The 13,254-nt window shown below is 44.7% G+C and overlaps 1 protein-coding gene across 1 annotated transcript in view; it reads left to right on the top strand.

Moving 5' to 3' along the window:
* Positions 1-13,254, top strand: part of LOC141109809 (B-cell receptor CD22-like) — a 99,438-nt gene that overhangs the window by 31,729 nt on the left and 54,455 nt on the right. Inside the window, exon 6 of the mRNA XM_073601077.1 lies at positions 8,832-9,182. Coding sequence (XP_073457178.1) covers positions 8,832-9,182 — 351 coding nt within the window. The remainder of the gene's footprint in view (positions 1-8,831; positions 9,183-13,254) is intronic.

Here is a 13,254-nt window from a genome sequence, read left to right as displayed (position 1 = left end):
CTTTTTCAAGCCAGAGCTGTACAAAAACATTTGGGGTTATTTACTAAAACTGCATGGTGCAACATCTGGTGCAGCTCTGCATACAAACCAATCCATTTCCAGGTTTTAATGTCAAAGTTTAATTGAAGAAGCTGAAATTAGAAGCTGATTGGCTACCATGCCCAGCTGCACCAGATCCTGAGTGCTCCAGTTTTAGTAAATCTTCCTCATTGAATAAAAAAATATTCTAACCCAACACCCAAGAAGAGATGTGGGGACCTCAGCAAATTATTTTTTTAGGTACTTTTTTTCGTTAATTTTCGCCTGGTGATTCTGCCAGTAACATACTTCCTGTCCTAGGGTAACAACATTTTTACAGTGCTGTATTTATAGAATAGCAGCATTGTTCCTCTAGCACAGGAAATATGTGTAAAGGGGAAATAGTCGCGCTACCTAAAGAAAATAAATTCCAAAAAAGTCTTAAATTGATATGTGTGCTCAAAGCCCAATGCACAAATCACATACATTAACAGTAAGCAATAAATTTGAGGAATTTGAGGGCGGAGCTACGCATTGATGTCACCACGCTCTACGTGACCCCGGAAGCACGGGCGTTCGTTTTGTATTTTTATTGCCGGCAAATCTTTTTTTGAAATTTTTTGTATTTTTAACCTTTTTAAGAATAAACGATATAGTGTTTAAGGATTACACACTATTGGGGCTTCATTTATTCCTCTATATGGCCTGTTCCGGTCCGGGAGAGCGCTTAGCTTTCCTATCAGAAAGAAAGTTCCTCTATATACAGGACGGGAAATCGGCATAAGGAGTGAGGAGGACGCTAGGAGCCCGGAGGTGCTGGCATCTTGGAACAACCAAAGACCCCGCAGAGGGTTATATCTGTAGGCGATAACGACCTCGCTACTGATAAGAGGTCCAACTTATCTGGTAAGGGTCTCCATTAATTTTTGTTGTGTACCCCAAGGAGAGGCCTATCCCTCATACATAGGCGTGTGCAAGGGGTGTGCCAGGTGTGCCTGGGCACACCCTAATCCTGTGGTTGACAACCTGCCACCACCCACCACCTTGCAGGTGACAGGTAAACCGCAATCCTTCCTTGCTGACCCTCAGAACCTGGACAGGAGAGGCGGCGGGGGTGGAGTTTAGTGGAATCAATCTGTATTTTCCTCCTGCAGCAGCTGAAAGTAGGCTTCTTCTCCTCTCCCTCTCAACATTCAGCTGCCACAGGAGGAAAATAAAGGGTATCTGTACCAATATATGCAACCTCCACCATCTCTCCTGTCCCTGTTCCTCTTCCTTCTGTTGCCCGGGTCCCCCTGTGTGCTCCCTGGCTCCCCCTATTTCCCACTGTGTGCTCCCTGGCTCCCCCTTTGCTCCCCCTTTCTCCCATTGTTTCAGGATGGAAAGCGGGGAAGAGGCTGGAAAATATGTCAAACGAATATATGTGTTGGAGCTTTGGGGTGCACACCCTAATGCAATAGGCTGCGCACACCTATGCCCTCATACCCTCGGTCGTGGTGGAATTAACCTTCAATCTTCATCTTCGGTGCTTTTTCCTTTCTTCACTTTGGATTTGGACTCAGTGTTTCATATGTGGACTTTGTACACGTTATTTCATTTATTTATTTTTTGCATTATATGAATTTTTTATGTGAACTTTTTTCAATTGTATTTTTGATTCACTTTCGTTGATTGGTATAGTTCCTCAAATTTATTGCTCACTGTTAATGTATGTTATTTGTGCATTGGGCTTTGAGCACACATATCAATGTAAGACTTTTTTTGGAATTTATTTTCTTTAAGTAGCGCGACTATTTCTCCTTTACACATTTTTATCTTGCATGGTTATCGCATGTTTTTGTGTCGCAGCTTTTTCTCACAGGAGTATTTTTTTCACTTTCCACTAATAGCACGGTACATACTCCCCTCTTTTAACATAGGAAATATATTGCAGTAGGCTAGATTCTGGACTACACTAGATTAATTGCTGCACAACAACTGCAGTCAGGTTTTTACTTGTAGCAAGTTTAATAGCAGTTCAAATATAGATCTCTGAAATCACTGTTTTCTTAGAATCCATCCAAGTTTTATCCGGTGTTGAGCCCTGATGAAGGTGGAGTGGTGTTGTCCCAAAATGCGCTGGTTGTTTTACTTATTTTCTATTTTTTTTTAACAAATAAAAATAATTTTAGACTTTACTATCTGGTTTTGGTCTTGCGCTCCTTTCACAGCACTTCTTTAACTATTTTGTTCTGGAGTTGAACATAATGCTTTCAATGGTAAATAGGAAAAAATGCACCAAAACATTTGCATTTTTTAATGTATCAAAGGGAACATTTGTTCACTTTGAACCTATTCCTTTCCCTTTCCTTCCATGTTCATTTTCCTTTCCCTTTCCTTCTATTTCCTTTTACTTTTCCCTCTCCTTTCAATTACCTTTCCTTTTCCCCTTCCCTTCTCTTTCCTTTTTCCTTTCTTCTTCCATCTCCTTCCATTTCCCTTTCCTTTTCCCCTGCCCTTCTCTTTCCTTTTCTTTTTCCTTTACCCTTCCTTCTCCTGCCATTGTCCCTTTCCTTTTCCACCTCTCTTCACTTTACTTTCTGTTTCCCTCTTCTTCCATTTCCCTCCCCTTTTCCCCTTCCCCTTTCCCCTTCCCTTCTCTTTCCTTTCATTTTTCCTTTCCCCTTCCCTCTCCTTCCATTTTCAATTTCCTTTTCCACTTTCCTTCTGAAGACTGGGAGGGGGAGGGGGGGGGGGGACTTGTGGGACTTGTACAGACTGAGGGGATTTGTGCAGACTGGAAGGGGACTTGTGCAGACTGGGGGACGACGACGACTTGTGCAGACTGGGGGTGGGGGGAGCGACTTGTGCAGACTGGGGGTGGGGGGAGCGACTTGTGCAGACTGGGGGTGGGGGGAGCGACTTGTGCAGGCTGGGGGGGGATGACTTGTGCAGATTGAGGGGGGATTGTGCAGACTGGGGGGACGACGACTTGTGCAGACTGGGGGGATGACGACTTGTGCAGACTGGGGGTGGGGGGAGCGACTTGTGCAGACTGGGAGAGGACTTGTGCAGACTGGGGGGGGGGGGCGACTACTTGTGCAGACTGGGGGGGGGCGACTTGTGCAGACTGGGGAGGACGATGACTTGTGCAGACTGGGGGGGGGCGACTTGTGCAGACTGGGGGGGACTTGTGCAGACTGGGGGGGGGGGACTTGTGCAGACTGTGGGTGGGGGGAATGACTTGTGCAGACTGGGTGGGACTTGTACAGACTGGGTGGGGGGACTTGTGCAGACTGGGGGGGGACTTGTGCAGACTGTGGGTGGGGGGAATGACTTGTGCAGACTGGGTGGGGGGACTTGTGCAGACTGGAGGGGTACTTTTGCACACTGGGGGGGGGCTTTTACAGACTGGAGGGGTACTTTTGCACACTAGGGGAGGGGTTTACAGACTGGAGGGGCTTTTACAGACGGGGAACTTGTGCAGACTGGGTGGGACTTGTAAAGACTGGGCGGGGGGACTTGTGCAGACTGGAGGGGTACTTTTGCAGACTGGGGGGCTTTTACAGACGGGGGACTTGTGCAGACTGGGGGGGGGACTTGTGCAGACTGGGGGGGGGACGATTTATGCAGACTGGGGGGGAGGGACTTATGCAAACTGGGGGGGACTTGTACAGACTGGGTGGGGGGAACTTGTGGGACTTGTACATACTGGGGGCATTTGTGCAGATGGTAGGGTCTTGTGCAGACTGGTGAGGGGATTTGTGCAGACTAGGGAGGGGACTTATGCAGACTGGGGGTCTTGTGCAAATTGGGGGGACTTGTACAGACGAGGAGGGCTTGTATACTCTGGGAGACTTGTGCAGACTGTAGGACACTAAGGGAGCGGGATTGTGCAGACTGGGGGGGGGTTTGTGCACATTGGGGGGGACCTAAGCAGACTGGGGGGAGCTTATGCAGACTGAAGTGGCGGACTTGTGCAGACTGAGGGGGGGTTCCTGGGAGAATCATAGCATGTAGTGGAAGCGGCGGATGGTAGGGGGGGTGGGGCAGGTCAACTTTTGCACCGGGGACCACAAGCTTCAAGCTACACCTCTGGTGCAGTGCAACTACCATCGTGGGAGTCTATGGGTCCTCTGTTTTGGGATTCCAAGGACATTTTCATGTACAAAATTAGCATTTACTCGCGTGCACAAGAAAAAAAAAATAATACTGTGATAGAATAACTTCTGCAAATAGTGCCATCTGCACACTTGGCATTTGCAACTTCTGTTGGTAGTTCTCTTTTCTGAATCTGACACCTAGAAGAGCTGAAGAGCCAAGCAAGTAAGTAACTTATATAGAATGGTAAACTGAGAAACATTTTAGATATTACTATATTGTCTGAGTTTCCACATTGTCTTATCATATTTTCAATGCACTTGATTTTAATGTGGTTAATTTGAAGCTGCTGGTAATTAGCATTTTTCCTATCAATCACAGCTCTACAAAGATCAGAAATAAAAAATAGAGTTTGTCTTCTATATTATTACTGTAGAGGGCAGTGATGGGGAACCTTGGCACCCCAGATGTTTTAGAACTAAATTTCCCATGATGCTCTTGCACTCTGCAGTGTAGTCGGTGCGATCCCGCGAGCCGTTGTAGCTATACCCCCTCTAAAAAGCTACGTTTTTCTCAGTTTAGGCCAATATATATTCTTCTACATATTTTTGGTAAATAAGCGTATATTGATTGGTTTGCACAAAAGTTATAGTGTCTACAAAAATAGGGGATAGATTTATAGCATTTTTATTATTATTATTTTTTTTACTAGTAATGGCGGCGATCTGCGATTTTAATCAGGACTGCGACATTATGGCGGACACGTCGGACACTTTTGACACATTTTTGGGACCATTGGCATTTATACAGCGATCGGTGCTATAAAAATGCACTGATTACTGTAAAAATGTCACTGGCAGGGAAGGGGTTAACACTAGGGGGCGATCAAGGGGTTAAGTGTGTGTGTTTCTAACTGTAGGGGGGGGGGGACTGACTAGAGGAAGTGACGGATCGTTGATTCCTAGCTATTAGGAACTCACGATCTGTCTCTCCTCACAGAACTGGGATGTGTGTTTACACACACACACGTTGCCTGTTCTGCCTCTCGTGCCCGCGATCGCTCGCGGCTGGCCGTCATCGTGACCATCGGCCATGAGCATTGGCACCCCCACAGTGCAGCGGGTACGCGCCTCCGGCTGCGCGCGTGCGCCTGCTATCCCGCTTAAAGTAGCCGACACACAGCTATGACGGCTTGCGGGATCACGCCGACCTGCCGCAGTATAATGACGGCGGCTGGTCGACAAGCGGTTAAGAAATCAAGGCAGCTGACTTGTTTTTCTGAGAAATCAACGCATGCACAGGTAGAGGAACAGAGCGCGGGTGGGATAGGTTGCGTTCTATAGTCCAGCAAGCATGAGAACATGATTGGGATTTCCATGCAGCAAAGCCACTGGGGTTTATTTACTAAAGGCGAATGGACTTTTCACTTTACAGTTGCACACTGTGCAGTCGCTCCAAAGCTTAGTAAATGATTAGAAGCTCTGCTGACTTCCACCATCCAATCACATGGAAGCAAAAGCGCTGTTTTTTTCTATTTTCCTTGCATGTGATTGGGTACTCTCTGCTAAATTAAGCTTTACCTCATTTACTAAGCTCTGGAGCAACTGCATTTGCAAAGTGCACAGTCTATTTAAATAAACCCCGCTGGGTTGTCAGCTCACAAAAGAAGGTAGGAGAACATTGGCTTTCTTGCAGATCATCAGATATCTTTGTCTGCTTGCAGGGTATAAAGGGATGGAAAACAGAAAATGTGGAGAGATGTACCAAATATGTTTTTTTTTTATTATACTGCCTTGATATAAAATCTTAAATATCAGTTTTCATTTAGGGCAAAGTGACCATGCTGGAGATTTACTAAAACTGGAGGACTCGGAATCTGGTGCAGCTGTGCATGGTAGCCAATCAGAAAACAAACAAAATCCCCTTGTGGTGGACTTTTAAGGCACAGAAATCGTTTGAGAAAAAATAATCTAGTTTGAAAAGTGTTTATTCAATATAATAAGTACAAAATATAAAAAACACATAAAAAAGATGCAATAGAACAAATTTACAGTGCTGTCATCACAACATAGTACAGGTAGTAAACCAGTAATTCTTGCACCCGACGCGTTTCGGAGCGCATATGTGTATCTCTTTCCCCAAGGGTATAATTAAGTGAGAATACTAAGTGTTCTAAAGTGAAATATTTGAGAGAAATAAGTATACAAATATGAATAAATATACAGAGACAACGGGCAGAAAAGGTGGAGAAATTGGAAAAAAAAATCACTTACATATATATTGAGATGACAACTCTTTCAGACCATGCAGATTAAAAACATATGAATGCAAAAAGATGTTCCAAGTTTGCTTGAGCCGGAGGTCCAACACACATAAACCAGACCAGGAGGGGAGGCCAGGGGACCCACTGGGGACAAAAAGAGGAAAAAGACACTGAAATCATGAAATAGAGAAAATGAGAACATAAATTTAATTCTAGTTTTAATTGACTGTTATTTTTAATATCTAACAGAATAAAAACGTAGAAAACTTTATTTAATTCATGTACAGACATTTGAAAAAAGTCTGAAATAAATAGATTGTAATATATTCCAAGAAGATACCTGCCAATGGTGAGTAAGAACCACTTGAGTGTGCAAAGAATGTTATTTGTTGTAGAGAGCACAGTCACCACAACTGTATAAAAAAATATAATAAAGTATTCTGATTGGTGGTGTATAAGGTTATTTATATGAAAAAAAAAATATTACCGGTATTTCTTTTTCTACAGTTGTGGTGACTGTGCTCTCTACAACAAATAACGTTCTTTGCACACTCAAGTGGTTCTTACTCACCATTGGCAGGTATCTTTTTGGAATACATTACAATCTATTTATTTCAGACTTTTTTCAAATGTCTGTACATGAATTAAATAAAGTTTTCTACTTTTTTATTCTGTTAGATATTAAAAATAAAAGTCAATTAAAACGAGAATTAAATTTATGTACTCATTTACTCTATTTCATGATTTCAGGGTCTTTTTCCTCTTTTTGGCCCCAGTGGGTCCCCTGGCCTCCCCTCCTGGTCTGGTTTATGTGTGGGGGAACTGGGTCAGCTTTTCCAGGCTAGGCACCCCTCTTTTTGAGGCACGCCACTTGTGTTGGACCTCCGGCTCAAGCAAACTGAGAACATCTTTTTGCATTCATATGTTTTCAATCTGCATGGTCTGAAAGGGTATTCATCTCAATATATACGCAAGTGATTTTTTTCCATTTTCTCCACCTTTTCTGCCCGTTGTCTCTGTATATTTATGTATATTTGTATACTTAATTCTCTCAAATATTTCATTTTAGAACACTTAGTACTCTCGCTTGATTATACCCTTGAGGAAGGAGATACACATATGTGCTCCGAAGCGCGTCGGATGCAAGAATTACTGGTTTACTACCTGTACTATGTTGTGATGACAGCACTGTAATTTTGTATCTTTTTTATGTGTTTTTTTATATTTTGTACTTATTATATTAATTAAACACTTTTCAAACTAGATTAATTTTTCTCGAACGATTTCTGTGCCTTAAAAGTCCACCACAAGGGGATTTTGTTTCTTTTCTATATTATTGGATGCGGCACAACCCAATGCTCAATTATAGCCGACTCACCACTTGCAAATAAATTTTTGGTAGTAGATACCGCTCCCCGCTTGAGTCGGCCTTTTAAGCATTAAAATGGTTTATTATAGTCCATAGACTGATTAATGTTAGTCTTTTTATCTATTCTAAATAATTAAACATTTACGTTATTTACTCCCTCCACATACTTTGAGACAATGACAGGATTCGTGGGAAATGACTGGGAATCCCTTATGGAAGGGTATTTAAAAGAGTTTGGGCATAAGGAACAAATCGACTCTGAAATATCGGCATTTTTTTTATAGATTATCAAAGATTTTTGAGAAGAAATCTATGCTCTATTGGCACACCAGGTCCTTTGAGGATTACATAAGGGAGGATATTAACCCCCTAGGACTCAGAGTCCAGATGTTCCCCATCCGGAAAGGTCTTGACTCCGACTTTAAAATGAAATGGGAAGAAGTTTTACGAGCCTGTTCACAAGGCCTGATGAAAATTTTGATAGACGAATTTAAAAGGAGATCAGGCACCCTTGATGTAGACATAGTGAATATTTGTGGTAAATTACAACAGCTAAAACCCACAAATCCCTAACTAAAAAGGAAGAAAAACTCAAGCTGCATCTTGAGACATTTAATAGAGATATACTTATTAAAAAGGGACAAAAATTCACCAGAGATAAAAACGCATTTTAGGATGGTAAAGCCTATAGATGGACCCAGAATACGTATATACATAACAAAGGTGATTCCAATCAGAGACAACCCCCCACTACTTCACAACAGATATCCAACCAATCACTTCCCCATCCTCAAACCTTGCACAAACAAAATAAATACACAGAGCACTAAGCGCCAATATTATGGTGACCCTTCTGAAGGTCATTTGACAAAAAAAATCCGTTCTGGATATACCTTCTCACGATTCACCCTTAACCAAAGGCATTTCACAAGGCCTAAGGTCCATGTCACCAAAAATTAACTTGTCCACTAGGAACACACTTTCTGATTCCTTGAGCACCATTCCCAATGATCCCTCTTTTTAGAAAAGATCCTTGCAGGTGTTCAAACCTCACAACCCAATTTGAACTCATACACACAAATTACACCTTAATCTCCTCAGCCACTACTGATTCTGTTAGTGATGTTGACTTAAACATCATCAACCTGTCTTCATATACCTTGTCGGAGGAAGAAAGAACAGTCCCTAAGAAAGGGTTAAACTTCTGTCCAAACCAAGATCTAGATAGGTTTGAAGTCTACAAGGACCTTCAACTTTTTGTTCGTAAGCTCATTCTAAAGAGACTCTATCAAAAGCCAGCAATAGCTACAGATCAAACCCCACAAGAAATCCAGGCGCTCGATCAACGTATCTCGCTTTTGGAGGAGAACGACCTGGCCGATCTTATCGACCGAGTCGATCTCTTAGAGGTATTGGGAACAGTGGAAAAACAAATTAATTTCCCGAAATTAGGTAAACCTACCCTTAAGAAAAAATCTGACCTCTGTCCGGCACCAAGCACCCACCCTAACGCTGCGGCGTTTCTTAATCTAGTCAATAGGGACCTAAAAAAACTTAAGATCGACACTAAAAACCCCCCAAATTTAAGTAAAAATGAAATGTCTGCGTTAAAACAACTCAATTACCATTAAAGCCTCTGATAAGGGCGGTAACGTTGTTATATTAGACAACGAAAAATACATCGATATGTGCAATCAAATATTGAAAAACCCGAATTGGTACCGCCGGATGCCAGGCAGTATTGTTGAGAAATTCAATAGGAACTTCTACACTCTGGTCGATACTGCCTTCTCCAACAATACAATAACTAAACAACTTTGGAACTACATTATAAATGACTTCCCTCGAGTGCCCACTTTTTATGCACTGCCAAAAGTCCATAAGAATGAAAAAAAGAACCCCAGGTGGACCAATCATCTCGGGGGTAGGGGCAATTAGTGAGAACACCAGTAGACTGATTGATGATTGTTTAAAACATTTTGAGATGACGTTACCCTCCTTTGTAAAGGACACCTCGCATTTTCTACAGATCTTAGATAATCTACTCGTTCCTGATGACATAACTTTACAGTTATGGTTACAGTGGATGTTGAAGCGTGTGACGCACCTGGCCGGGACAGAGGCTGTTGGAGAGGACTGGGTGCGGGCCTGTTGCCTTTTGATTATGGGCCCTAGCATTTGGGGGAATGGTGCTCTCTGTGAGCTGTATGCCTGAGGACCCTGGGGTTGGTGTTAATTTGGATTCAGCTCCATGTCCCCCCAAAAACACACAGACTCTGGGAACCCTTTATATGCCATATTAGAATGGCGACTGATTTATACCGTTGGGACTCGTACTGTTAAATGCTAATGTCATCAATTCTGCTATAATGTGTTTATTGTAAATAAGTCTAGTGTGGCTCTAATGGGGCGTACACACGGTCGGACTTTTCAGCTACAAAAGTCCAACGGACGCTGACGGACTAAAGCTGGCTGGTAATCCGATCGTGTGTGGGCTTCTCCGGACTTTCAACTGACTTTTTCAGCCTCAAATCCGACGGACTTTAGATTTGAAACATGCTTCAAATCTTTCCGACGGACTCGAGTCCGGTCGAAAAATCCGCTCGTCTGTATGCTAGTCCGACGGACAAAAACCCACGCTAGGGCAGCTATTGGCTACTGGCTATGAACTTCCTTATTTTAGTCCGGTGTACGTCATCACGTAAGAATTCGACGGACTTTTGTGTGATCGTGTGTAGGCAAGTCTGTTCGTTAGAAAGTCTGCCGCAAGTCCGTCGAAAGTCCGCCAAAAGTCCGTCGAAAGTCTGTCAGACAGGCTGTCGGACTTTTGTAGCTGAAAAGTCCGACCGTGTGTACGCCCCATAAGAGTCTTTTCACCCATTGTTGTTTGTGTTAATTAACTGTGTGAAGCTCGGTGACCACAAGTCTGGGCGAAAGGTCATGTCTCAGTCACCTAGGCTGTATAAAGGATTAGATAATTAGCTCATGTTAATTAAGTTACAGTTGTATTATTAGAGGAGGTTCCAACGGCATATAAAGTCTTGTAACTTTGATTCATAGTAAACAGTCCATGTTAGCAGTGAAGCAAGTGTCGCTTTGTTTTCTGCTCAGAGAGGTTGGAATATCTGATATCTGTATACAGACTGGGAGGAAGTGGTATATGACGGAAGCACTCAAGCGGAGTGTGGGACGTTCCGTGACATTGGTGGCAAGCAGCGGGAAAGCTTCCTACAGTCTGGGACATCCAAACTTCCATCTGGATCCAAGGTCCAGATAGCAGGAGAGGAGAGGTACAGATACCAGCCGCCATGGATGAGGAATTCAGAAGGAGGTTGCGAGAGATGCAGATACAGCACAGAGGACCAGTATCGGAGCAGGTCCTGCTGGGATGGTGTGATTCTATTCGCTGCAAACTCTGGAAGGAAGCGCTAGCCCGTGAGCAGCGGCACCAGGGAAAAGTTCTCCCCTCCATCGAGGAAAGGTACTGGTCGCAGTACGGACTGCGGGTGCGGTTTTTGGGAGAAAAACCACACAAGAAGCAGACAGCTGAATTAAGCAGGCTGGTCTGGGCAGAGATAAAGCTGGATGAGAGCTACAGAACCCTCCGGTGGCATGTATCCCAAGCATGTCCCTGGATAGTGGATGACAGCCCAATGGAAGGCTTAAGCTACGGCGGCTTGAGACTGTTGTTTGTGAAGCTGACAGGGGACCCTAACTTTGGGAGTGATTTGGAGTGGCGGGTGGACGAAATCATGGATTTCAGAGAAGGGCTACTGAACATTTCGGAAGTGCACTGGGCACAGGAAGATTTGGAGTTTCTGGCTGTTCAGGAATGGGAGCTAGAGATCGCCTACAGACGGCTGCTAGACATTGCTCAGTGCCAGGGCTGGGCTCCCTTTGCCTGGGACTATCAGGAAATACCAGCTGACAACCCTGAAATCCTGGCTGAAGAGTCGGCAATGTGGCAGAGCAATAGTGTGCTTTGCCAACCTGCCCCCGCAGCTATGGAGGCGGAGGTCTTATGGCGGATGCAGCAAGTGCTGACTGACCTTGATGATCCTGTTTCTGCATGGGATGATCTTGGATGGAGGAATGTGCCTGTCCAGCAGCATGCCAGAGAATCTGCAGTGGAAAATCTGGAGATTGCCATCCCCAAACCTGAAGTGCTGACAACAGGGCAGAGCTCTGCTAACCTCTGCCCAGCACTGATAGCATCTTCTGGATTCCATGGACAGGAGATGGTGAACCTCCATCCCCAGACACCAGTTGCAGAGACGGGGGATTTGATAGACTTTTCTGCTGAGGAAGAACCATCGAGTGAGCCCCAGCAGAAGAGTTGGGATTAGGGCCAAACTTCATTGCGCTCTGCTCAGCACTGATGGCATCTTCTGAGTTCCACGGACAGGAGATGGTGAACCTCTATCCACAGACACCAGTTATAGAGGTAGGGGATTTAATAGACTTTTCTGCTGAGGAAGAACAACCTGATGAGCCTCCAGCAGAAGAGCTGCTATTGGGGCCAAACTTCACTGTGCTCTGCCCCGCACCAACAGCAGTATCTGTGGAGTTACAGGGAACTTCCCCAGTTGAAGCATCCGCAACCGGGCAGAGTGCTACCAACCTCTGGCCATCACCTGCAACAACTACAGAGTTCCAGGGAGGTGGGGCAGTCGGCCTCCCTCCCCAACAGGTAGCCAGAGCAGATGGTGTGGGGTTTCCAGCAGAAGGGCTGGCAACAGGGCCGAGTACTGCTGGACTCTGCCCTCAACTAACAGGAGATGGATTTCCTGTGAAGGTGGATGGGACTTCAGTCTCCACCTGTATACTCCAGGGATGCTGGGCAGTCGGCCCAGATCCCCAACAGCATGACAGAGTGAGCCCAGTCCCCCTGTCTTCTCTCCAGCGGCAGAAAGGACTCCAGGGAGAAGGGCCAGTCCAGGCCTCTCCCCAGCGGCAGATATGTTCTCTGAGAGAGGCAGAGGTTGGCTGGGTGTGTAATACTCTGTTTGGAATAATTTATTTGGGGTACTGTGTGGGTACAGGCATTGGAGGACTGGAACTACTGACTAACTTCAAAGTCAACCCGTCTGGGGTCTCCTCCTGTGTTAGTCTCCTGCCGAAAGGGGAGAAATGTGACGGACCTGGCCGGGACAGAGGCTGTTGGAGAGGACTGGGTGCGGGCCTGTTGCCTTTTGATTATGGGCCCTAGCATTTGGGGGAATGGTGCTCTCTGTGAGCTGTATGCCTGGGGACCCTGGGGTTGGTGTTACTTTGGATTCAGCTCCATGTCCCCCCAAAAACACACAGACTCTGGGAACCCTTTATATGCCATATTAGAATGGTGACTGATTTATACCGTTGGGACTCGTACTGTTAAATGCTAATGTCATCAATTCTGCTATAATGTGTTTATTATAAATAAGTCTAGTGTGGCTCTAAGAGTCTTTTCACCCATTGTTGTTTGTGTTAATTAACTGTGTGAAGCTCGGTGACCACAAGTCTGGGCGAAAGGTCATGTCTCAGT

This window comes from Aquarana catesbeiana, linkage group LG10 (genome assembly GCF_042186555.1).
Source record: "Aquarana catesbeiana isolate 2022-GZ linkage group LG10, ASM4218655v1, whole genome shotgun sequence".
NCBI lineage: Eukaryota > Metazoa > Chordata > Amphibia > Anura > Ranidae > Aquarana > Aquarana catesbeiana.
The sequence above is the reverse complement of the archived record's forward strand: the minus strand, read 5'-3'. Positions and strand labels throughout refer to the sequence as shown.